Source organism: Pristis pectinata, chromosome 5 (assembly GCF_009764475.1).
Source record: "Pristis pectinata isolate sPriPec2 chromosome 5, sPriPec2.1.pri, whole genome shotgun sequence".
In the NCBI taxonomy this organism is placed as follows: domain Eukaryota; kingdom Metazoa; phylum Chordata; class Chondrichthyes; order Rhinopristiformes; family Pristidae; genus Pristis; species Pristis pectinata.
This window is the reverse complement of record NC_067409.1, coordinates 76,939,125-76,966,459: the sequence shown is the minus strand read 5'-3', so window position 1 is coordinate 76,966,459 and position 27,335 is coordinate 76,939,125. Positions and strand designations below refer to the sequence as shown.

The window sequence follows — 27,335 nt, the reverse complement described above, 5'->3', positions numbered from 1 at the left end:
GTTAATGCTTCTGTTTTTCACAAAGTTTTCCTTTCTGTCATTAGGCATGGATGGAACCTTACAGTCCTTCCTAATAATTCAGGGTCCATCCTGCGACACTTTGGTGCTTTGTCAGGTAAGGAATGTGCTGCGGAATGTTTGGGTGGGAGAAATGGGATGCTGCTTTGTAATTAAGTAATGGAAGGAGAGCTAGTATTCATAAAGTGTGCAGATGGTGAGGGTGGACAGTATTCCTGTAAAAGTTCACAGCAGAGATTTAGATCGAATGTCAACAAGTATTTTTTTTGTGTAGGAAATCATAATGTAAGCTTCCATTACATTTATTGAAGTATGGGAGTCACTACAGTCCTTGAAAAAGGAAGACAGGTTATTTCTATTCCATTATGAAAGGGGCGTGTTGCTTATCAGTTTAGGTTGTGTTAGATCACAGGTGGCTGCTGTTTCCCAAGTTTGGATTGCCTTTGGAAACCAGGTAGGAATTTCCCAGAGATTGTTTCCTGAACTGGCCACAGCTACCTTTCACCACCTTATCCCAGGAGATGGTTACCATGGCTGGGAGTATGGATTGTGATGCTTCTGTGCTCCAGAGGATCTTTCTCACATTTTTAATATCTGAGCCCTTTTGCAGAATTCGCCAGGTTAAATTATACTGGGTCAACAGGGTGCTGTGGGTACTGTTTCACATACAGCAGTCTGCTGGGAGTTTCTGAAGAAAATCTTAAATCCCTATGTCAAATTTTACGTTGGTTTCTTTTCTCTTATCCTGTCTAGGAGTGACGATTCCTTGGCTAAATATTGGCATGGTTTTCACTACCTCATGCTGGTCACGAGACCAAAACCACCTTCCGTACATTGACTACTTACACACTGGTGCTGATTGCATTTGGTAAGTAATTGTCCTGGGAGGGGGAGGGTTTGCTAACCCTGCCTAAGGCAGAAAAGGTTTGGATCAACATCTGGCTCTGGATTTTTAAAAAAAATATTGGTGTCCTAACCTTTTCTGTCACCCAACACACACACAGGTCGATCCTAGTTCAGTTACATCTCTCGCTTTAATGTTACAATGCTGGGTACCAGTTCAGGAAAGAATTTTTGTGGGGCCATTTATGGAGTCATGATTTGCATTTTCATTCCAGAGAACCGATTCAGGAAATAAAACCATCATCCCAAATGGTGCATGTCTTTTTTTGTTAAGAATTGGATTTCCTCTGAGCCCAATTCACCTTCCCTGTTTGTACTGGATTTTTGTAAGAAAAATCCCAGTTGTAAAATTTGGATTCTGACTGAATCCATTGCCTCAGTGTAAATGGAACTTCTGTGACTGGTCCTCATGAGTCATCAAGTGTCACGAAGTACTTTATTGTTAAGATAATAGTTCTTTTTAATTCTTCCACCAGATTGAACTGAAGACCTGCTTCACTGACACAGAAGTGAGTTAAACCTTTTGTCCATATCCTTAAATGACCTTGAAGATTGCTTTAACCAAATGACCAGTTAGCCAGCATGGACAGAACTAAGCATATCTGTGTCAGACAGGCAGTGTATTCAGCACTGTATTCAGGGCGGCTAAAACTAAATGGAACTTGCTATTGGTTTAAATCGTGGATTTGATGCCCCTTCATCTCCCCAAAACCCCCCTCCCAGTTTCAGTTTTCTGCACTGTTTTTTAATTGTTTTTTTTTGCAATCTGCTCGTGTGGCTCACTGGAGTTGACACCATTTTGTCTTAATTCAGTGCATCTTGAGATGCATGTGGGTGGACAGAGGCTTCCTGGTCAGACCTGACGCCATAATCGAAGGGTCCGATAAAGCTCAGTGCTGCGGAGGTTTGCGGATTTGAGTCTTGTGCCATCCTAGCGAGATGCAAAGCAGCAAACCCAGGTATATTTATAAATCCTTGCAAAAAAAATTGAAATGTATTTTTTTAAGCAAGTTCTTTAAGTTGAGATGCCCCCTTAATTGCTATTTACATCATGAATAGTTTCAGCATCCTGAAAACTGAATGGCAACATTCAGCTTTTTAATGAAAGTATTATTGATCACGTGTTTGGCACAACCTCTATAGAATGCATATTAGACCACCTCAGAGAGGCAAAGCCCTGTGATTTTCCCCAAGCAGTACGAGTGCGCCATTACATACAAATGTAGACCTTTAAAGATGAGTTTAGCAAGCACTGGTCTTGGCCTCTGTCTGCTCTGTTAGTTCCTGTCAGTCGATGGGGAACTGTGGTCTTTGTTGAACTCCACCTCCTGATTTCTACCTCAAAGATTATCTGCTGCTTTTGAGAAATATGACTTGAATACATCCAACGCATTTTGTAATCAGTCAACCTGGACATCAAAAATACATGCACATGTCTGATAATGGTGTAGTGAAGTTTACACCTGGTTATCTCAGCAATTTGGTTTGGGTGAATGACATACCAATTACAAATACCTATTTTTTTTTAAATCTTTACAGTGTGTGATGTAGATTTTTTTTTCTCTGTGCTCCTCTAAGATTATTCCTCTCCAATGCCTGCTTTGTGGGTATCAGCAAATCCTCTTTGATGCAAACCCAGAAAGTTGAAAAGTATGATCGATGTTGTCCAACTTTTCTTGATAATTCTGAACTGTTGCTGGTTCTGATCACGTTCTGTAGGAATGTCAATTTGGAATACAAGTATTTTATTAAAATATAGATATAAATATTATCCCTTCTGAGCATAGTAGAACATGTTGTGTAATGAGAACACTTACTGTTTCAAGGACAAACATCATATCCTCCTAGTATGATGGTGGTGATATTTGTAATTTCTCAAGGTCAACCAGACTTTTTCTTTGCAGTTCAGATTCATTTGAAACAACAAACCATTAATTTAGCAGGAGTGACCCTTCTATTCAGCGTATTGGTTGATAAAAAGTTACAACAATTATTCTTTTAGTAGTTGACACATTAAATTTTTAGTCTATTTTCTGTATTTGCGTAAAATTAAAGGCAGATTTGATGTGTTCATTACTAAAAGTCATATTTCACCCCATGTCCTGAACTGTCAGTTAACCTTTTTGTTTGAAGTGCAATGAACTTATTTTTAAATAAAAAGAAAAACACAATATTTAGCCTTTTTATTACTTGGTAATAGGTCACTTTTAAAAAATTTGAACACACTTTATGGCATGCATTCAAACATTTCTCTATAGACATTTAGCAAGTTTCCTTGGAAACACGAAACTTCAGTTGCTGAAATCTGGAGCAACAAATAATCTGCTGGAAGAACTCAGCGGATTGAACAGCAGCTGTGAGAGGAAAGGAATTGTCGACGTTTTGGGGTCAGAACCCTGCGTCATTTTTGAAAGGTTGAAAGGTTGAAAAGTCGGCAATTCCTTTCCTCCCCACCGTCCTCTGCCCTACAAGATGTTGCTCAACCCACTGAGTTCTTCCAGCAGATTGTTTGTTTGTTGTTAGCAAGTTTTCTTGATTGATTGGACAGAAATGAAGAAATGGGGGGGAGGCTTTAATGCAGCTGAACTTGAAGCTGTTCTTGCCTAACTATGGGGTCACATCTGGCTCTTTGTTTCATCATTTCCTTCCTCCTCCACCCAGCCTCACCACCACCACACCCCCCCACCCCCCGGCACCAACTCCAGCTTCCTCTATTATTCTGGAGTGCTGACGCATTAGCATTCCCCCCCCCCCCCCCCCCCCTTAAGTAACATTGCATGGTTCAGGGCTTGAACGTGGGAAGCTTTTGGACTGTGTGACTCAAACCAATTTTTAGCAAAATGTGAATTTCCCAGCTGCACTCCCAGATGTGTAGTTGGGGAAGACTTAATTGAGGTTGAAATTAAGCAAAGAAACATTTTCTTATAACATGTCTTGGAGATGGTGTGAAGATTGTAAACGTGGTCTGGAGCTTTCTTTTTTCAAAATTAGTGAAAGAATGGTAAGTATTTTCCTGTAGAGGATGAAGGCTTTTGGAGGATTTTCTGTTGCATATTTCTGAATAGCCATTTAACAGAATTTGTTGAGAAAATCACGAGCTTTCTTATCTTTCAAATAAAAAAAACTGTGTGTGTGTTGGGAGGGGGGGTGTGAGGAAATGAGAACAAATATTTTGTCATGATTCTTCAAGTCGAGAAACTTTTGGGGGTTCTGGCCTAGTTGTCGCTCTTTGGTGTTTCTGTAAACTTTCCACAGGTTTAATGGAAGCAGTGGAACTGTTGCTGTGCTGTTGTGGGGGGGGAGAAAAGTAATTATTGCACCATCACAACCTACAGCCAGGTGTTTATAAACCTGCAGAGAGGGTATGTACTTAGGCACTGGTGCATTTGTGTCCTGTTGCCTGCAAGTTTTGGACCGTGACATTTTCAGCTATCTTCCTTTCTTCAGGTATTGTATTCCTGCTGAGGAGAAGACCAAACTTGATGAAGTGGTGCACACCCTGCTGCAAGCTAATGGCACGTCAGGGCTCGACATGCTTGAAAGTAATATAATGGTAAGAGAACTATTGTGTATTTGTGGCTAGCAACTGCAACCCTTGTACCTAATACAGAAATGACTATTCTGAAGGTCATGGATCCAATTTCTTATTCCTCAGTCTTTGGTGGCAAGGGAAGAGGAAGACCAAAATGACTTTTTTATCCCTCTGTGCTGAGGTATGTTTATTGTCTGGTAGGCTCCATGAAATTATTTTGCAACTGAGCTACAGACAATAGTAGAGGGTAATGAAATAAGTAAATAGACAAAAAAATATAGTCCTTCTGTTACTAACCAGACAGGGGCATATCAGATATTGAAAAAGTACACCATCAGTTGCTGATACCTGGACATGGAGATAGTCATACAGCAGAAAAACAGGCCCTTTGGTCCACTGAGTCCCCACTGACCATCAAGCACCCATTTGCACTAATCCCACACCAATCCCCACTTTATTCCTCCCCCATCTCCCCTCTGAGTCTGTCACAGAACCACACACGGTAGCCAGCTCTTCTCCTTAGCAATTTACAGTCGCCATTTAACCTATCAACTGCAGATCTTTGTGACGTGAGAGTACCCAGGGGAAACCCAAGCTGTCGCAGGGAGAATGTGCACACTCCACACAGACACCACCAGAGGTCAGGATTGAACCTGGGTTGCTAGGGCTGTGAGGCAGCGGTGCTACTCGCTGTGCCACTGTGTCCCTCCTGATGACAACACATTCAGCTGAGAGGGAATGTTGATGTGGCTGGGAGTAGAATTGTGGCAATTAAAGTAACAGAATTTAAAATGGAGATTTAGACGTCAAGGTGATAAATGCTTTTCCCTGTATGCATTTAAGATTGCAGTTCGGACGTAGTGCCCAGGAAGTTGCTGCTTGCTTTACAGCAAGGACAGTGGTCTAAGAAATTGTGATTAGAATGGAATCTAGTGCAAGGTTGGAGCAAAGAGTAGAATCTGAAAGATGTAATTAACCCATTGAATTTACTTTGCATCTCTTTCCCATGTTACCTCTTGAACCCCGACCATAAGTTGCTTCCCCCATCCCCTGAAGAAGACCATGTTGCCATTACTATCTTTACAACTCTCAATCCCACTTTGCAGTACATATTGATTCTATCAATAAGGCTAAATCAGCTGCTTTCTTTAGAAAAATATAGAACTGCAGATGCTGGAAATCTGAAATAAAAGCAGTGTTGGAAATGCTCAGCCAATCAGGCAGCATCTGTCAAGGGAGCAGCAGTTAACATTTCAAGTCATTTTCCCTTTATCAGAATGATCTTGATGAATGGTTCTGATGAAGCGTCATTGCCTAAAACATTAACTCTGCTTCTCTCTCAATGGATGCTGCTTGGTCTGCTGAGCATTCCAGCACTTTGTTATATTTCTGTATCCTTTAGCACGTTATGGCGGAAGGGCTTTAGTGCATTGTTATCCCAATAACCTACATCTCTGTTAACATTTTGCTGAGGTAGTGCTGCTTTGTTAGATGAGCCTTCTTTCAGTTGAGGCACTTGGGCTTAATCTTCCTCTGCCTGTTGGACAAATGGAAACAATTCCACAATACCATTCAAAGAAAATCTAGGGAATTGTTCAGGTATCTTTACCGGCATTAATCCATCTACCAAGGCCCATACAGTGGATTGCTTTGCTATTTATGTTTTTCTCAATTTACAGTTTTGCAATGGGCTAATTGGCCAGCTTATTGGCACATCTAACAGCTGTGATGGCACTCATAAAGCAATCTGTGGCCAAAGAGCATTTTGGGGTGGTCTGCTTGATCATTTATGTGATTTCCGTTCGTGTGAGAGTACAGGGCATTTTTCGTTTTGTTACCTGGTGTTGGTGTCAGGTTGGGTTGTCTCCACACTTAAGTTCCAGGATGTTATCAGAACTTGCCCCATTAATCTTGGGCTTCTTGCAAACTGAGGAGGGTGTCCTTGCGCAGGCAGGCTGGTCAGTAATTTAGGTAGAGTTGTAAGTGCTGTATTATGCATATATTCGAATCTTGATGATTCAGTCCACCAGCTGTAGAGCAGTTCTTGAGATCCTTTCTGTAGAACCTTCTTGTACAATCCTCATGATTGTAGGATGTCATTTGGTAAGTTGTGTTCGTGACTTTCGGAAGCAATGGTATTATCTTCATGGGCTGTGACTGCAGCATCAATCACTGTTTCTAAATGAGTTACCAGCCCCTCCTTTAGAGGAAGGAGTCACGTTTAAAGCAGTCTGGTTGGTCCTTAAATATTTTACAGGAGGGAAATGCAACCAAGCTTATGGAAAAGTCCATTATAATAATAGCAGCAATGTCAATTCAACCGATTAACCTTGGGTCACGTAGACCTGCCATTGGCAGGTATCTAATAGTTCAGTGCCTGGCTGGACTCTGTATTAGAAAACAATCTGGTTTCAGCCCACAAAGTTTATGGAGGTGGAACTTCTAACACGTTTTCAGAATCGTAGGTTTTTGCAATTTGTTACTATTACATATATCGTCCTAATAAGGCTGTTTTTAAAAAAAAGATAGATTAAAAAAAATATACATTTCAGCTTTGTACAAATGTATTATTGTTACTTGAACCCTTGTAACAAAAATTGGAAATGGCAATGGAATCATTTCTTCTACTGGTACCAAGAACATTGCTTGTTTCTACTGCTAAATTGCATACTGTTCTATCTGAGGGGCTAGGATCCGGTGCTATGTGTACATGAATGATGAATGGATAAAAAACGTTAGTAAGTATGTACTATCACCTGGGCAAGAGATGTGACACAACCCCAGAACATGCACCAGATTTGGTTTTGCTGTGTCCATTCTTTACTGCTCCAAACCACTGAATAAAATGTCCATACGTGAATAAGTCTCCCTGTTATATCAGCAAATCAAAAGGTTGTGGGTCCAAGACCCTCAGGCTTGAATACACGATCTAGACTGACAATTCAGTACGGTATTGAGGGAGTACATCACTTATAGAGGCTGTCTTTCTACTGAGGCAATAAACTAAGAACTGACTGCCTGTAGAAGACCTGAAAAGTTCACTCAAGTACTTTGGCTAACATTCTTCCCTCCAGTCTTCACAGATAAACTGGCCAATTATCTCGCTGCTGATCTTTGCGATTATATAACAATAACTGCACATCAAAATCAGTGCACAGGATAGTAAGGATAGGAATTGCACATTGTTTTTGTCCACCCTCCATGATCCATTATTAAAATGCATTCCAGTGTCTGATAGCTGTTTGTGCTCCTAATTCGTATGTCTGTAGATGCAATTTTAGTCCAGCGTTAAAATCATGCACATTGCAGGCCCCACAGAAGTACATGTGTGTTAGTTTGAAACCTGTTGTCTGACGCTATAAATACAGGTGCGTGGCTATGTTTAGAACATATTTGACTGTGTGATTTTATGTTAGTTAGCATGAGTATTTCTCTGTAGTGGGACGAATGACCTTCTGACCAACACCTCACTTTAGACGCTGCGTGGATCCTAACTGTCCAATGTTTGCTTTGCTAGATTTCTCCAGAGGTCCTGTGTAAGGAGGGGATCAAAGTGTGTCGCACCGTACAGCAGAGTGGGCAGTTTGTTGTGTGCTCCCCAGGGTCCTTTGTCTCTAAAGTGTGCTGTGGATACAGCGTTTCCGAAGCTGTGCATTTTGCAACGACACAGTGGTTAAAAACAGGCTATGAAGCTGCTAAGGTAATAAGCCCATGTTCCTATATGCTCTCTGTCACATGTGAAATGACCTGTTCGTGGTGGGGGAGAGTGATCGACATCTGAGAGGGAACAGGGAAGGGGTGAGGAATGGCCCTCTCCTGGCACGCGTGGGCCTGGTAGTGTTTGGGTGGGGGGGGGGAGGTGGAGGTACCGGCCCTGTCCTGGCCCAGGTGCGTAGGTGGGAGAAGGGCGTAGGGCAAGCATCCCTGTCCCAACAACTTGGGTGGGACTGGGGGAGTGTAGGCTGTGAGGCGGGACCAGGGCAGGGGTGGTGGGACTGCTTTGTCCCATACGATTTGGTATGGGGCGTGGGGGAACACCTCTTTGTCCTGATGGAGGCAGGGATAGAATCGTAGAACAGTACAGCACATTACAGGCCCTTTGGCCCACAATGTTGTGCCGACCCTTAAACCTTGCCTAAGACTATCTAACCCCTTCCTCCCACATATCCCCCCCCCCATTCTAAACTCCTCCATATGCTTATCTAGTGAATTTGACCAATGTACCTGCCTCCACCACTACCCCAGGATGTGGGGTTAAAGGTCAGGTGGGAGGAGGAGGAGAGATGATGACCCTGGCAGGGTGTGTGGGATTGACCCTATCTCTGGTGATGGGGTGAAAAGTTGGGTGGGGAACAGCCCTGTGCCAACATGGGATGTGTTGGGTCAGCCCCGGCCCTAGTTTGGTGGGACAAGGGCAGGGTGCTGTGCCAGTGTGAGCAGGAGCTATGGGAAGCCTCCAGGGGTCTGGTCAGGTTGCTGCCTGGTTGGTGTTGAACTGTTTAATTGGGAACTATCTTTTAAGGATCACACTAAATGAAAACATCTGAAAAATGTGCTGATGCTTCTGACTAATTAAATTCCCCCTTGCTATTAAAGCAAGTTATCAGATTGAACGTTTCAACATTGGAGGCCACATTTGGTTCTTTCTTCCCCTCTGTCACCAAGTTCAAGGTTAAAGTCACCCTGTTCTGCACGTGACTGCATTCTGTGTTTGGGGGTTGCTGTGGGACTTTACCCCCCCCCCCCCCCCCCCCCCCACCCACCTAAAGCACGTGTTTTTGTTGTATCTGCACAGGACTTGAAACGTCGATACATTGCTAATGCTTTCTCAATGGAGAAACTACTTTACCTTATGGCGACAGCGGAGTCAAAACGGGAAAGTGGGTCAACACTAAGCCACATCTCTTCACTTTTGCAAGAACTCAGGTACGTCTTGGGTGTTTAGCTGGAGCCTTTAAGGTGGGTGACCTAAGCTTCCTTTCACCGACAAGGAGGAACCCATTCTTCTAAGTTTTTCCCTGAAGATGACTGTTGTTAGGAGCACATCAGGGTGGGGGGTGAAACATTGGTTGCTCTTCACTTTAATGTTTGTATTACATCAGAGGAAACTGCTTACAATGTTGGCAGGGTTATTTACATCAGGAGTTATGAGATGCTTTTAAAGACCAATGTGCTACATGTCATTAATGGAAGGGTGGCAAATTGGATTGAAAACTGCCTTAATAAAAAGCGAGTGTGTTCAGTGCATACGGGTTCTTGGATATTGAAGCAAAGCTCCACTGAATTTGTGTGTAGGGGGAAAAAAGCCAGTGTGGAGCACTGTTGTAGTAATATATTTGCTGATTCGAATGCAATAAGTGGAGAAAAGTGATCTCACAGCCAACTGATCAGCTGTCCTACCACATCTATGAGTCAAACGCAGGCAAGTGGGACTCGTTTAGATGGGCATCTTGGTCGGCATGGACAAGTTGGGCTGAAAGGCCTGTTTCCATGCTCTATGACTTATCTAGTCATGAATATTGGTGAACAAGAAACAGCAAAGTGGGGGATCTCCGAGAACATCCCCAAAGATGGGGAGGCCCAGCATGTGAGTGCTAAAGGAAAGCTGAAGTAGTTTTAAGTGTTGAGTAGGTGATCCATCTCGACTTCCTCCTGAGATCTGCACCATCACAGAGGTCAAACTCCAGCCAATTTGATTCACTCCACCTAATACCAAGAAACAGCTGAGATGTAGCAAAGGTTATGGGACCATCTGTAGTGCTGAAGCCCAGCACTCCAGAATTAGCTGCAGCTCTGGCCAAGCTGTTCCAATGCAGCTCCAGCATCTGCTTGGAAAATTGCCCAGGTATATCCCTTGAATATGGAGTCAAACAGCATAGAAACAGGGCCCCCAACACACTGAGAACACGTCCACAATCAACCATCCATCTACACTAATTCTCCAATCACATTTTATTCTCTCCCAAATTCTCCTCGGCTTTCCCCAGATTGCAGCACTCCCCCTGTATGCTAGGAGCAATTTACAGTGGCCAATTGATCCAACTTGCAGGTCTTTGGGATGAAACTGGAGCACCTGGGGGAAACCCACACGGACATAGGGAGAATGTGCAAACTGAATAGGAGCACCCGAGGTCAGGATTACGAGGCAGCAGCTCTATTAGTTACGTCACTGTTCCACTCTGTTCTTAAAAAGTAGGACAAATTCAGTATGGCTAATTACGTCCAAGCAGTTGATGTTTAATCATCAATAAAGTGATGGAAGTTGTTGTCAACAGTGTTATCAAGCATCTCTTGCTCATAAGTAACCTACTTGCCAATGCCTGGTTTGGATTTTGCCAGGACTGTTTGACTCCAGACCTCACCACGGCCTTGGTCCAAACAGACCAAAGATCTGACTTCCAGATGTGGTGTGGGAGTGACTACCCTTGATATCAAGGCAGTATTTGACTGACGGTGGCATCAAGGAGTCCTGGTACATCTGAAGTCAATGGGCATCAAAGGGAAAAAACTCCAATGGTTGGAGTCACACTTCGCACAAAGGAAGATGGTTGTGGTTGCTGCAGGTTAATCAGCCCAGCCCCAGGGCATCATTGCAGGGGTTTCTGGGGGAAATGTCTGAGGCCCAACCATCTTCCCCTGTTTTTGTATGTCTGTTGTAAACTTATGTCTGCATGTGCAGTGACGACTACAAGCGTCACCTTATCCCTCTCATGACTGGTGATGGTCCCTCTACTGTGAGAAGTTCTTCTTGCAGCAGGACATAGAACAGTACAGCCCAGAACAGGCCGTTCGGCCCACAATGTTGTGCTGACGTAGCTAATTCCTCCTACCTACAGAATGCCCATATCCCTCCATTTTCCTCTTATTCATGTGCCCATCCAAGCTCCTCTTAAAAGCCCCCAATGAATTTGCCTCCACCACCCTATTAGGCAACGCATTCCAGGCATCCACCACTCTCTGAGTAAAAAAAAAACTTACCCCTTGCATCTCTTCTGAATCTACCCCCATCACCTTAAATGCATGCCCTCTGGTATTGGATCACTCAATAATGGGAAAAATATATTACTTGTCCACCCTATCTATGCCCCTCATAATTTTATACACTTCCAACAGATCACCCCTCAGCCTCCACCACTCCAGAGAAAAGAGCCCAAGTTTGTCCAGCCTCTCCTGACAGCGCATGCCCTCTAATCCAGGCAGCATCCTAGTAAACCTCCTCTGCACCCTCTCTAAAGCCTTGACATCCTTCCTATAGTGAGTTGACCAGAATTGTATGCAGTACTCTAAATGTGGCCGAACCAGAGTTCTATAGAGATGCATCATTACTTCTTGACTCCTATACTCAATACCTCGATTAATGAAAGCAAGCATTCCATAAGCATTCTTAACCATCCTATCTACCTGTGTAGCCACTTTCAGTGAGCCATGGACTTGCACCAAGGTCTCTCTGCTCTTCAACATGGTTAAGGGTCTTGCCCTTAAGAGGGTACTGCCTCTTGACATTAGTCCTACCAAGGTGCAACACTTCACATTTATCCAGGTTAAACTCCATTTCTCTGCCCACATCTGCATGTTTATACAATAGGAAATAGTGTAGTTTGTAAATTAACATAAAAGATCTTTTTATCTGTATGACCTTTGGGTACCGTGTGAGGTTCCTAATAAGGGATACTCTGGATACTTGGACAGCATGTCGGCCAGAATTCGGAGTGCAGTGTATTTGGACGGCTTTATGTTGCAGTACTTCAGGCTCACCAGTCTTTAGAATAAGAGACCAGTTTACAGAGATGATGCTGGATTTTTCTCAGCAAAGCTGCCCACAGAATTAAATTCTTCATGTGCCATCTCTGGCTCCTACTTCTCCATTCCTGATCTGAACCGATCCTGTATCAGTCTGTTAGTAAGGGAAATGATGAGCTGGAATTGCAAAGCTTAAAAGGTTTTGAAGGAATCTGAGAGGGCCAGGCCATTCCTCAAAAGCCAAGGCATTAGCAGCAATGTGTAGATGAGGTTCACCAGGATGCTGCCTGGATTAGAGAATATTAGCTATAAAGAAAGGTCAGACAAACTTGATTTGTTTTCTGTGGAGCATTGGAGGCTGAGAGGAACCTGATAGAGGTTTATAAAATTATGAGAAACATAGTCTTTTTCGTAGGGTGGAAATGTCAAATACTAGAAGGCATAACTTTAACGTGAAAGAGTGAAAGTTAAAAGGAGATGTGCGGTACAAGTTTTTTCTTTACACAGAGTGGTATGTACTGCCAGGGGTAGTGGTGGGTAGTGGCATTTAGACAGGCACATGAACAGGTAGGAAATTGAGGGATATGGATCATGCGCAGGTAGTTGGCATTGTGAGCTGAAGGGCCTGTTCCCGTGCTGTACTGTTCTGTGTAAGTGCGAGATCCATAGTGGGTGGCTGCTGGGAAACGTAAGCAAACAGTTAAGCATGTTTGGGAGAGGTGAGTTTTAGCGCATTTGTTTATTTTCACCTCTGGAACCTGGGATTGAACCTGGCCAAGCCTGACTGGATAATAGTCTCTTTGCCAGCATTAAGAATCTTGCATGAAAAGCTGGAAAATCAATTAACCACGGAACGCCACAAAAACTAGAATGGGAGCAAAGCTTTGTATTTTGAGTTTTCCTTTTCGTGAACTATTAGGTCCAAGTTTGTTCATTTTGTCGCCAAATTGATTTCCCACTAAGTTGCAGCAAAGAAATGATGCGCCTTCACAACTATGACGTGAACTCTAAGTTGGTCTTTGAAGTCTGAGTAGTAATGTCCAATGTTTACTCAGGGATACAGAGTCGAGACAGCGGCAGCAGCTGCTTGATGCAGGTTTGCATTCTTCAGCTCGTTACGGTAGCCATGAGAGCCATTTGTCTACGATGGAAATGAAGAAGAAACCACGGAAGTGGTTGGCGTCTGAAACATCGGAGAGGAGGTGCCAAGTCTGCCAGCAGTTGTGTTACCTGTCCATGGTGAGTAGAAGCTGCTTTGAGATGTTCAAATATAATCACTAACCAACAAAAACCTTTGCTTCGTGCCGTCTTCCTGCTGAAGGTCCTCCTGTGCCCCTCCCAACCTTAACCAGGGGGAATGTCCTGTGGATGCAACACACAGACCACAGGAAGATGAATGCTGGGTGTGTCGTGTAGCCACAAGAAGGAATAGAATAGCTTGCAGCTAATCCTATAGCACTTTACAACCATAATTCTCCTGGATTGTTGAGTGAATCTTGGTTTCTGGGCCAGAACATTCAAGGTTAACTCCAAGAATAGCAACTCTGCCACCCAGAGTTGTACGGTGGCAGACCCATCCTCATCAGTACTGTACAGTATTGTCAAACAGTGACAGACCCACCCCCGCCAGTACTGTACCCCAGTGTTATACAGTGACAGACCTGTACCCCAGTGTTATACAGTGACAGACCTGTCCCCACTAGTACTGTACCCATGTTACACAGTGACAGATGTGTCCCCACTGTACTGTACCAGTGTTATACAGTGACAGGCCTGTCCCCACCAGTACTGTACCTGTGTTATACAGAGACAGACCATACCCACTGTACTGTACCGTACCCGTGTTATACAATGACAGACCTGTCCTTCCCATTGGAGCCCCTTTCTGAAGATATGGATCTGGTCTCGGGAGACAGTAGTGGAAGTGAATGTTGACTACCTACCTCTGGTGTATAGTCAGCATTTCTGCAGCCTTCCCTTCAGTACCCACATGCATCTGCAAAGTCGTAAGCCACTGGTTTTAAGAAGTGGGGACTCTAGGTGAGCGAATGGCCAGGGTCAGTGGTCAGATGGGACAGAAGAGAGCTGTGAGGGCAGTGTGGACAGTGAGTGCTTGTGGGCCTGACCTCCCACCCCATGGGCTGAATGTGGTGCACCTGGCTACAGGGGACCTGGGTAGCAGTTAGCAAGGTTGGGCAAGTATTGCATTCCCAAGGGATGGTCAGAAGTCCTATATGTTATTTCAGGTAAATGCAAAAGATTCCATTTTACAATTCAACAAGTGGGGGACGTTATAATTCCACAGGAGTTGGTATATTCCTGAGGTTCAGCCGAGTTTCCTACCTTAGTCTGAGCCCCTTGCATGCTGTCATTGTCCATATACAGTGGCATGCAAAAGTTTGGGCACCCCTGGTCAAAATTTCTGTTACTGTGAATAGTTCAGTGAGTAGAAGATGAACTGATCTCCAAAAGTCATCAAGTTGAAGATGAAACATTCTTTTCAACATTTTAAGCAAGATTAGTGTATTATTTTTGTTTTGTACAATTTTAGAGTGAAAAAAGGTGGGGAGCATCATGCAAAAGTTTGGGCACCCCAAGAGATTTGAGCTCTCAGATAACTTTTACCAAGGTCTCAGACCTTCATTAGCTTGTTACGGCTATGGCTTGTTGACAGTTGTCATTAGGAAAGGCCAGGTGATGCAAATTTCAAAGCTTCATAAATACCCTGACTTCGCAAACCTTGTCCCAACAATCAGCAGCCATGGGCTCCTCTAAGCAGCTGCCTAGCACTCTGAAAATTAAAATAAATGATGCTCACAAAGCAGGAGAAGGCTAAAAGAAGATAGCAAAGCGTTTTCAAGTAGCTGTTTCCTCAGTTCGTAATGTAATTAAGAAATAGCAGTTAACAGGAACAGTGGAGGTCAAGTTGAGGTCTGGAAGACTGAGAAAACTTTCCGAGAGAACTGTTCGTAGGATTGCTAGAAAGGCAAATCAAAACCCCCGTTTGACTGCAAAAGACCTTCAGGAAGATTTAGCAGACTCTGGAGTGGTGGTGCACTGTTCTACTGTGCAGTGACACCTGCACAAATATGACCTTCATGGAAGAGTCATCAGAAGAAAACCTTTCCTGTGTCCTCACCACAACATTCAGCGTCAGAAGTTTGCAAAGGAACATCTAAACAAGCCTGATGCATTTTGGAAACAAGTCCTGTGGACTGATGAAGTTAAAATAGAACTTTTTGGTCACAATGAGCAAAGGTATGTTTGGAGAAAAAAGGGTGCAGAATTTCATGAAAAGAACACCTCTCCAACTGTTAAGCACGGGGATGGATCGATCATGCTTTGGGCTTGTGTTACAGCCAGTGGCACGGGGAACATTTCACTGGTAGAGGGAAGAATGAATTCAATTAAATACCAGCAAATTCTGGAAGCAAACATCACGCCGTCTGTAAAAAAAAAGCTGAAGATGAAAAGAGGATGGCTTCTACAACAGGATAACAATCCTAAACACACCTCAAAATCCACAATGGACTACCTCAAGAGGCACAAGCTTGAAGGTTTTGCCATGGCCCTCACAGTCCCCTGACCTAAACATCATCGAAAATCTGTGGGTAGACCTCAAAAGAGCAGTGCATGCAAGACGGCCCAAGAATCTCGGAGATACCGTGGGACGGCACGGTAGCGTAGCAGTTAGTGCAACACTATTACAGCGCCAGCGATTGGGGTTCGATTCCCGTCGCTGTCTGTAAGGAGTTTGTACATTCTCCCGTGTCTGTGTGGGTTTCCTCCAGGTGCTCCGGTTTCCTCCCACATTGCAAAGATGTACGGGTAGGTTAATTTGGGTTTAAAAATGGGCGGCGCGGACTCGCTGTAAATAAACAAATAAAAACTAGAAGCCTTTTGCAGGGAAGAATGGGCGAAAATCCCCCAAACAAGAATTGAAAGACTCTTAGCTGGCTACAGAAAGCGTTTATAAGCTGTGATACTTGCCAGAGGGGGTGTACTGACCATGCAGGGTGCCCAAACTTTTGCTTTGGGCCCTTTTCCTTTTTTGTTATTTTGAAACTGTAAAAGATGGAAATAAAAAAGTAATCCTGCTTAAAGTATTAAAGAAATGCGTCATCTTTAACATTATGCCTTTTGGAAACCAGGTCATCTTTTACTCACTTAGCTATTCACAGTAACAGAAATTTTGACTGGGGTGCCCAAACTTTTGCATGCCACTGTATATCAGTGATTCACTTCAAACAAAATCCATTCATTATAAATTGCACTGGAATACCCTGGAATGAGAAATGTGCTCCATGAATGCAAGCTCTTTGCTGGGGGTGGACTGACCTTGCATCTCAGTGCCTGTGCCTATTCATTGATGACGACCTGGTGAATAGCTTCCATTTTCCCAGGCTAGGGGAGAGAGAATCCAGGTACGTCTTCCTGCTCCTGATTATTGTTGCATGTCCCTTGTAATCAGAGCTGATGAAAGCATTTGATCACTGCCAACATTCAGTATTTGGGTTCCTATCTGAAGTGTGCCTACTCAGGTTGGGTCCTTGTATACCACAATGGCACTACAGTAATCAGACCCTCAAGTTAAAGCCCCATGCCCCTTGCAAGGACTGGGAGTTGGTGGTAAAGTTGTCCATTAAATTGGAAACACAGTTTTAACCACACAATGATTGTGATGTTTGTGAGGGGAGGAGAGAATGTTGTCTAGGAGATTCAGTTCAAATGGAAAGTTTTTTGTGGATTAGGTTTTGATTGGACTTATCAGTTTGAGAGCTATTTACTTGTGCCTGGCTGTTTCCTGAGAAGTAATTCCCAATCCGTCTGCTTCGGATGTGAGACTTGGACTGAGGATTTCCTGCACTGCAGAGCCAGAAAGTTTCTGAACAGTGAGAAAGGTCACCGGGCAAGGACATCCGGCTCAGTGTCACCGCTGAGAACTATTTAATTATGTTGATGACACAGGAGATAGTTGAGATTTAAACAAAACTGATCTAAGAATCTTCTGTGCCTCTCTACCATTTGTCAAACCCTCAGTTTGGGAGATATAAGCCTTAGCTCCATAGTAATCCTCTTGTCTCTGACTCAAAGGTCATGGGTTCAAGCTGTACTCTGGAGACTCGTATTATGTCCTCTGCACTGCACTGATGATTCAGTGCAGTGCAGAGGACATTATGTATCTTCAGATGAAAGACCCCTTCAAGACCCATCTACCCACATGGGTAGACACAGAGGATCTCTCTGCATTTTACAATGAAGAGCATGTTTACTTACCAGTTGCCTGGTTATTTCACTGCTGCTTGTGGGAACTTACTGTGCATGAATTGGCTGCTGCATTTCCTACGTTATGACAGAGACGGTACTCCAAATATGTTTCAGTGGCTGTCGGAAACACTGAGTGATGAAATGTGCATTATAATAGCAAAGCAACCAGACTGTTGAAGTGTAGTTCTAAAGTCATGAAGGGTGACTGGGTAGTGAGGTAATTAAGTGAAGAGGCTTAGCTTTGGAGGTGCAATACATTCACACAGTTACCTGGGGAAAGGCAAGCTCTCTCCAAGACATCAATAATGAAAATGATTCACAAGAGAACTGAACTTCCAAAAACACCCAGTGCAAAGGAGTTTAACAAATGTTTAAAATGTCATGTGCAGTCTGCGCTGATGGCCACAATAGTTTTTTTTGCACATCTTTTATCATCTCCACCACTGAATCTTAATGCAGAGAACTCCCAGCTTTGTTAATGTTTAAAAGTATACTTATTAAAGATTTAAAACTTTTTTATGTCTGATGTATTACTAGGTGCTTTGAGAAAGGATGCTTTCTCAAAGTGTGCACATTTAAGTGGAGAGGGGGAGCAGGAAAGGAAATGAGGACATCTACTGAATCAGGAAAATGCTGAGGTAATCTGTAGGGAGATGAAACATAATTTGGTTTGACAGTAATATCTTTATTAAAGAAAACATTGATTTGCTAAGAAAGGAAGGGAATAAATTCAAAACCAAATGCACATAACCATTAAATGCACTTGTGTCTGCACATCACATAAGTGGCACACAGGCACTACTGGAACTGCAGCTCTCCCTTAGAACTTATGTTAAATTAAGTTGCTGTTCGGCCAGTGACGGTACTGACCCAGGCTATTTTATCAACCCAGGTAGTGCAAGAAAATGAGAACGTTGTCTTCTGTCTTGAATGTGCTCTTCGCCATGTAGAGAAGCAGAAATCCTGTCGGGGATTGAAGATGATGTATCGCTACGATGAGGTTTGTAGATGGTGGATGTCTGCACTTTCTGGCACTAACCAAATCTGGACCTTCCTCAGAGCATTATGGTGTAACATTAGCCAGGAATCATTAAAAATGGCCTTGATATTGTAAGGGTTTGGAATGTTAGATATTAGCACCTTCTGGTTACAACCAAAACTGGTTGTTTTGGAGATGTATTAATCAAGACATTTTATAAATAAACTTAACTGATAATGTAGGGAGACTGCAGGTGCATTATGTCAGGCCCTTTCACCAATTTTACATGCTCTTACTAAAAGCTTGGGTAAAACTTAAAGCAAGTGCATCAAATAGACGGTACTTTAATCTGTCAACCATTTTGTTTTTGGGCACTGCGGTCTCTTGCAATAATCCTTCAGAAGCATGTAGTATAAAAGGAAGGAAAGTCTTCCTTAGAACCAGCCCATGAATGGAAATAGGGTATTTGATTCATAGAATATAGAACACAGAAGAGTACAGCACGGTTACAGGCCCTTCAATCCACAGCGTCTGTGCCAAATTAAACTAAATCTCTTCTACCTGTACATGATCCTACACTACACACTACTAGGCATATGGAGGAATTTAAAATAGGGGGATATGTGGTAGGAAAGGGTTAGATAGTCTTAGGCGAGTTTTAAGGGTCGGCACAACATTGTGGGCCAAAGGGCCTGTATTGTGCTGTACTGTTCTATGATTCTATGATCCATATCCTTCCATTCCCTTAATAGTCATGTGTCTCTAATAGCCCTTTAAATGCTGCTATTGTATTTGCTTTCACTACCACCCCTGGCAGCCCGTTGTTTTAAGAAGAAACTTGACCTACACATCTCCTATAAACTTGCCCCCTCTCACCCTAAATGCATGTTTTCTACTATTTGACATTTCTACCATGGGAAAAGATTCTGACTGTATACCCTATCTATGCCTCTCATAAACTTCAGTCAGGTCTCCTCTCAGCCTCTGATGCTCCACAGAAAACAACCCAAGTTTGTCCAACCTCTCCTTATAGCTAATAATCTCTAATCCAGGCAGCATCCTGGTAAACCTCTTCTGCACCCTTTCCAAAGCCTCCACATCCTTCCTGTAAAGGGGTGAACAGAATTGCACACAATACTCCGTACAGCCTAACCAGAGTTTTGTATAGATTCAAGCGGGAGCCTCCCAGGTATTGACTATAAGGGCCTGTTCTTGCATCTCCATTTTCCTGATGGATACCGTCAGAACAGAACAAATAGAAAGGCACAAACACCAGTCTTTTCAGCTCTGAGTGACACCAAGCACCATGAAAAATATTGAGCATACAATGGAAAGTTTTCTGTTGTCTGACAAAAATGGAATTTGATAATTTATTTCAATTCTCTGTTGTCATTTAAAGCATGTAAGAAGTTTAAAAACTTGGGTACTCATGGTTATGCTTTCAGTTTGGTTGCCTGAAAGGAAATAATATGCATTGGTAAATATATAACAGGCTGGTGTTGACGCAAAATATGGTTTTGATGATCTTATGTGAACTGGGTGAAGAGCCAGGAGCCAGTCTTATTATTTATTTAGGATACTTAAAATATTGAAACATCCATGACAGATGAAATTTGAACAGGGAGAATAGACACTTGTGTGACTGAAAAGTGGATGACCTTAATTTAGTTAAGAGTGTTTACATACTTTTAACAATGAAGCAAAAGATGAGATGATTTTAGGGAGCAATCAGTCAGTTAATATCCTTTGGAATAGTTTTTCCCTTTGTAATAGTAGAAACTTACACTTCTAGATAACTTTAACATTTGTAGAGTTAACTTAGTCAACCATCTGTATTTCGATAGCTGGACACACTTACCTGATGAAGGGTTATCTATATTTCCTTATGATGTAGGCTGGCGGGGCAATCCCATCCCCCACTAATTTTCTCAGTAACCTATTCTCCCTATATTCCCATCAATTTCCTGCATCCCCATCAACTCAACCCAGAAACGTCCATTCACCTGCACACTGGCGGCAATTTACAGTGGCCAATTAACCTATCAACTAACATATTTTTGGGATGTGGGAGGAAACCAGAGCACATGGCTGAAACCCACACAGTCACAGGGAGAACGTGCAAACTCCACACAGACATCACCTGAGGTCAAGATTAAAGTGGGTCACTGGAGCTGTGAGACAGCAGCTCTTCCTGTTGTGCCACCCCATTGACCTGAAATATTAATCATTCCTCTTTCCAAGATGCTGCCTGACCTGAGCATTTAATGTTTTTCAGATTTTCAATTACTCTATTATTTTGATATTTAGAAATAGTCAAGTTAGGGGTAGTTAGTAAGGTAGGGGTTAAATTATTCTGTGTTACATAAACTGCCTGACTTTGTAGCCTTATCGTCGTAGATTTCCATCTGCCTGCTGGACTGTTATTAATAACTGCACTTGAGGGTTTATGTTTCTATGAAATGTGTATTCTGTAATATCTTCAGAGTTTAAGCCCTTTATTGTTACTGTTTCACATAACTCCTTGTATTCCAGACTGTTTTATTTTGTAGCAGAGAATTGTGTCAGGTGTTCTCATTTTTTTAAAAAATCGAGCATAAAGTCAAAATAACCAAATACAGATTGTCCTAATGTTTTGAGGTATTACCTTTCAAAATCACCATAACATTTTGTATGTTCAGTGTGCATGTTCCCCAGAACCTGAGGCTATACATTATAAACGAAGTTCCCTCTCTGGAAAGTAATTTGTTTGAGCCTCTCGCCATGTAAGTGAACCATTTTTATTTTGAGGCCACATCTGGAGCATTTCCAATGATGCTTTTGTGGTAAAAATTTATCACAACATCCAAACGGAATTTCCATGAAGATTGTCAAGGCCTTTGGCTCATATGTCTTCTGTCCTTAATTGTTGATGAGTTAAGGTGCAGAGGCTTTGACTGGCAAACCCTAAGACTGGGATGGGATCATTTAGACCGTCCCAGAGTATCCTTTTCCATCTCCAAAATTAGCTGTTTTTGAGAGCTGTTTTGAATGGCAGTCAGACCTGAATTGGGAGTGTTTTAGACTCTAATTGGGTCTTGATCTCCTTGAATAACTGAGCTGAACAATTTTCATTTCATTAAACACTAATTGTCTTTGCAAATGTATTTGTTTTCATGATATTTTTTTCTATTGATTCAATGCTACAGGATCAAATAAACAATTTAGTCAATCAAATCTGTGGAAAAGCAGCAGCCAAGAGCAGCAACAACAATAATACCAGTACCAGCAAGCCTGCACTGAAAAGAGGACCTCGAAAACGAGCGACCATTGATGTGCCAGCAACTAGACTTTCATCTTTGTCCAGAAGTGCTACAAGTTCCCCCTGAAGTTGCCAAGTCTTGTACTCAGTTGTTTTTTTTTGTACTATAATTTGTGAGTACTTGCTAGAAGAATGCAAGCTGTCTTTGCACTAGCTCTAAAGATGACTTCTGTTTTGTTTTTAGGAAAAAATAGCAGTTTGTTTTAGCATTAAAGTGTTGGCTTATTTCTTTTAGGAACACCAGACACTGCAGTTGGCAGTATTCCTTGGAATGCAGTAGAAGTGTTTTCATTCACTGTTTTAAAAACCAAGTCAAAGGGCTGAACAGCAATCCCAAGTTTGCATTTGCCCTTCTGGCTGAAGCAAACCTCTTGCATTTGATTTTTGTTACTGTGAACAGGTGGGATGTTTTAAACCCGTTTGAACTAGGTTGAAGTTGAGTGCTGTGTTTTATCTTGCAATTTCAGTCATGCGAGCAGCTTTTTGGAGGAAGGAAGGAGGTAAAACTTGAAAGAAACTGCTTCAGTTTGGCTACATATTTTTTGTTTTTGGTTGTATAAGTTGAAAAATTTGCTTTTCTGTTTAGAAAATTATACTGTTGTTTTAGAGTCATGGCAGCTGATACTTGATCTGGTTTACAAAGTATGAAAATGGTGATTTTGAAAGTGAAGTAAAGGTGATATTTTTCTCCTTACCAGCACATCACTATGCATCTGTAATAATAAGGCTGCCTGGCTGGAGGAAACTGTGCCTGACTTTCATTAGCAAATTCGTAAAGTTTTTTGGTGCTGTCAATCATTTTATCAGAAAACCCTACAATAGTGTCCTTTATCAAATTATTGAAGCAGGACTCCCCTGCTTCGTCTTTGTAGATGTGCAATCTTTGTAACATTCCATTTTAATTCCACTTTCATCTCTGTGTTCCTTCTCCATCCTTCCTTTTCAACACAGAATCAGCATTAAAAGTTCAGTTCATTGGTGAGACAGTCACAATGGAGAGCCACTAGAGGACGTGCATATTTCTTTGTGAAATGTGAAAATGCATTTCCTTCATTTCTATTTTACTTTCCATATTTGTAAAAAAAAAGATAAAAAGAAAACAAAAACAAACTTTGTACATATGCCTGTAAATTGTTTTAAATACTTGAGCCTTTTGTGGGGTGGGTGGGGGGGAAGAAGCAAGAGATGAAGAAAAGCCTTATGTTTCAGTTTCTTCATCGGTTTTGGATGCTTACAGGGTTTCTTGTAACATTTAAGTGCTGCTTACATCACTGAACAAATAATGGTGTAGCTGTTGCCCCTTTCAGTGTATTTTATTAAAACAAAAGGGAAACATTGTCCATTATAACTAGTTTTCATTGCTGAAAATGCAACATTATTTGTAGCTACCCATGTTGCACTGAGCTTGCCAGTGGTGACTGTCAAGAAGTCATTTTATTTTTTTCCCCAGTTGTTAGTTGGTTGTTGTTGCTGCAGAGGACTGAACTGGTTTGGAGTATTTAACAACATTACTGATTTCAAGTGTTTTTCAAATGTGGTTGTCCAGTTTTTATGGCCTTACTATGTATTTTGTTTCTTCTTTGAGAGCAGACATATTTGACTATTGCTTACTGATTGACATTTAATTTATTAGTGCTGCTCTGCACCTATACTTTCTGTGCGGAAAGAGTTCACATTGTAATTGCGAGTTTTTTTTTACTTTTCAGGTTTGTACTTAAAAGTTTAATAAAACTTTTGAGCAGTTCCTGTTGAAGTTATTAATTGTCCACTAAATGCAATGGGGCTATTATTCTTGGAGGGTGCATTAAATAACAAAGACTCAGTTAAGGTCTGGAGTAGCCCAGTACTGCAGTATTTAGTTCTTGAAAACCATACAATTTCTTTCTATAAGTAAACCAGACCCTGCTTTCAGTAGCTGTGCATTCTGCTTTCTCTAACACTCAGTACATCTGGTACTTCATTTTCCCCCATCTTTCTTCCAGGATTGCCAAGTAGATTGTTGCTGAGAAAATGCCAACCTACATCAACACTGAGAAGCACAGCTTTCAACTGCCCTTGCGGTATTCCCTCCTGGTTGCCAAAGAACATGGAGGCATCTTTTAAACTTGTGTCTTGCCAATTCAAATCAAAAATTGAATGACAGCAAAGCAGTATTGCAAAACTCTTTTATTTACTGAATGTTAAAGTGCACAACTTCTTCAGTCAGAATTCTAACACAATTAGTTCTAAACTATAGTGGGGGTGGGGGGGGGGGAAGGAGGAGAGGAGAAACTCAAGCAGGCAAAAGGACCCTTTGTACAATATATAATTTGAAAATGCATAACCCAAATGTGTTGAGCAAATATGGGGGAGAGGATTCATTAGTCAAGCCTTAGAAAATGAGCTTCTGTACTTAAAGAAAACAGGTAATCAGTAATAATTTGTTACAGAATGTGTGCATATAATTACCAATGTTAATCTCCAAGGGCACTGGGTAATAGGGATTTGCTTGTTCAAATTAGAAAAGGTAAAAGGCTCTGGATTAGTTTTGTTAAATCTTTCACACAGTAGCTCCTTGATTCTGCAGTATTCAGCTAACTTTTGACAAGCCACCTGAAATAATAATCTCTATGTTACTGAGAGTCACTGTCAGAGTTCTCTTTTGGGTTTGAGTTTATTGCAACCAGACAGGTGTCTATTTGAACTTCCTCTTCATCAGACTGGACCAGTGGTGTGTTATTTTCACTTGCACTGTGGCTGGTAGAGTCAGCAGAGGTGGAAGAGAGAGAAGATAATTTTAACCTTAGTTCAGCTTGGCTTGGCACTTGCAGTGTTATTTCACTTTGATATGGCTCAGACTCGGACCCTGTAAAAATACAATTTCACTATGAGTGATGGCCTGTTGCTCAGCTGAGGAAAACTTCCAGTACTTTTGGGAGGAGTGGGGAGGGGGGGGAAGAAGCAACTTTACTTAAGCAATATATCCAAACATCTTATACCAACAGTACAGAATTCTACAAAAATATTTTGACGTTTCAAAAGTTAACATCTGCTAAATTGCATTTATGGATGTTGTACCTTGTACCACAGGGCTGTATCTTTTAAGATGGGAAACCTAATAAGTGATCAGAATTATGGCTCATTCAATCATTTGCCAATTGGTAGGTAAGCTCATCAATTCTAGATTCCATCACAGATTCTTTCAAAAACACAAAATAAAGTTAGTTTGCAGATGTTCAGTGTGGTAATGTAAAAAGACCATGCAAAAGCAATGTGACTTTTTGCTAGATTGAAGCTATATCCTTAAACTCTGAATTATGTATACTGATGTCAATTCTAAAATCATTCTGTAACAGGACAGGTGCTCAGAACTTCCTGGGAACTAAAGCAAATGTTATCTGCATTGGTACCCTGGACTTACTGTAATGAGTTTTCCCATCGTCAACACTTCGGATTAATTAGGTACAACACTGCCCACAAAAGGGAGGGAAGATAACAAAACTTTACAGTCACTGGACTACCAGAGGCCAGCTCTCTAACTAAGCAACAGGTTGCAGAGCACCCATTCACATTTATTCAGGTTGCCTTGACTGTACACATGCTGCAAAATATGTAAAATCACAAAACTAATGTCTCATCTGGTGGGGGATACTGTACACACTTCTGGGCAGTGAACTCTATAAATGATGACAATCTATCGCTAAGCAACATTATGAATGATATTTGTGTCTGACCTTGTTAATGACATGCGTTCAACCTTTAATTTGGGAAGAGCTGTGGAGACCCCTACAAAGATATACAACTAAACAAGATGGCTTAAGTTGAAAGTTACTTTTTTTTTGAGGTAGGTGGTGAAAAGAATGATACCAAATACTAACCAAAATGAGATGGAGATTTTGTATGATTTGATTTGAATGACCGAATCATCCGCTCACACTCAGATTCTGAGTTCAGATAGCTGGGGCCATTGCTTAGCTGGCTTTTAAGGGCAAGATTTGCTAGAAATCAGAGATGTCTCTCTAACCACATTGAAGTTGGGTTCCCTTTGGAAGTAGTTGCGGGAGAAGTGCACACCTAGCAGCTATGGAACTGACAAATGCTCGCCCATGTACCTGCAATCTGTATGAAGGAAGCAAACATGATGGCTATGGCCCAGTGCACTACAGGATTGTGGCTTAAATAGGTGTTGGGTGACGGACATCTTGAGCCACTTAAGGATGTAGGTGTTACTGGGCCATTGTTGAAATCATTAAAAGGGTAAATAAGAGATTCTGTTGGCAGGATACTAGGGCCTTGAGGTAAGCAGGCAATGGTGTAGAATCAAACAAGAAGGGATTTAAGACTAGTTATTTATGGACCACTGGTAGCAGATGGCAAATTAGAAAGTAATGTACATAGCAATGGCAGGGTGGGGATCAATTTTTAACGTTGATACAGATTGGTATTAAGCAGACTGGTTCATGTCTGAAAGGTAGTGAGCTTCAGGCATATAATTACACTCCTAAAATTAACAGGAGAACAAGCCATCTTGAACTTAACATTATATAAAGAGCCAGATTTCTCAATTCATGTAATAGTTTTATGTTTTCAAAAAATGGGTAAGTTGACCTCTCCCCAGTCCACAGCAGTGAAAAGTGTTCAAAAACAAACACTGATAGAACACATAAGAGGGCAAGACTCCAGTTGCCAATAGCCATAGATAACTAAAGTGGTATGGATAAAAACAGCCATAAATATCTGAAAAGCATATTCTCTCAACTGTGGTATCATCCTTGTGAATTCTGTATTGTTTGCTTGCTTTCTATTGCATTATAGGCTTTATCATTCCTTAAGGCAAGCTATGTCCTATGGAGTTTTAACCTGGCTTTTTGTTCAATTCTGCCCATTTAAAAATGAATCTAGATGCCTAGCTTACTTATTTCATGCCTTATTAACCTTTGCTGTCACTATTTGTAATTTGTGTATCTCTGTTAAATTGGCTGTGGTCTCTGTAAGCAGGTTGTTAGCTCAATTATCACAAACCTCAGGCACAAAAATCTAGTTCTGTACCAAATGTGGGTTCTGCTGTCACAGGCGACATTTTGCAAATGAGGTTAAACAGTAGCTCAGTCTACTTCCTTAGGTGAACGTAAAAGAACTGGTGGTTTATATTAGTCTTCATGGAACTTTTTCCAGAACACGTATCTGACCACTATTGTATGTAAACTGTGTAAATTAGCTGCTTATTTGCCTCACTTCAAGGCTACTTATTGATTAAAGTACTTTGGGATATCTTGAAACAGTGAAAGGTGTCAGAGAAAGACACAAGTTTATCCTTTTTTATGAAATCCCTTCACATAACCAGTCAATCCCGGAGTGGAGGCTGTAGTTCAGCCTTCCAGGCAGCAGAGGACCAACCATGGGAGTTCTGACTACTTCCCTACTCTTGCAGGGAAGTCCATCTATGCAACATTAACCTGGGATAAGTACAGCAGCTCCATTGGGAGAAATAAGTTGCCAGAGGAAAAGCAAAAAATATTAAATTGTGATTTTTTTTTCAAACTGATTTAATATTTGGCATCTTGACTTTGAATATCAATTGAACAGCAGATTTGACAGATGGCAAGTGGGACCCCTCT

General features: G+C 41.8%; 2 protein-coding genes across 4 annotated transcripts in view; one reads left to right on the top strand and one right to left on the bottom strand.

Moving 5' to 3' along the window:
• Positions 1–22,879, top strand: part of jarid2a (jumonji, AT rich interactive domain 2a) — a 288,957-nt gene extending 266,078 nt beyond the window's left edge. Inside the window, 8 exon segments of the mRNA XM_052015784.1 lie at positions 45–115; positions 772–886; positions 4,369–4,474; positions 7,971–8,153; positions 9,249–9,379; positions 13,249–13,432; positions 18,354–18,461; positions 21,626–22,879. Coding sequence (XP_051871744.1) covers positions 45–115; positions 772–886; positions 4,369–4,474; positions 7,971–8,153; positions 9,249–9,379; positions 13,249–13,432; positions 18,354–18,461; positions 21,626–21,805 — 1,078 coding nt within the window. The 3' untranslated portion in view covers positions 21,806–22,879.
• Positions 22,880–23,889: 1,010 nt separating this feature from the next.
• Positions 23,890–27,335, bottom strand: part of dtnbp1a (dystrobrevin binding protein 1a) — a 132,232-nt gene continuing 128,786 nt past the window's right edge. For all 3 annotated transcript variants that reach the window (XM_052016113.1, XM_052016114.1, XM_052016115.1), the window contains one exon: positions 23,890–24,583. In XM_052016113.1, coding sequence (XP_051872073.1) covers positions 24,351–24,583 — 233 coding nt within the window. In that variant the 3' untranslated portion in view covers positions 23,890–24,350. The remainder of the gene's footprint in view (positions 24,584–27,335) is intronic.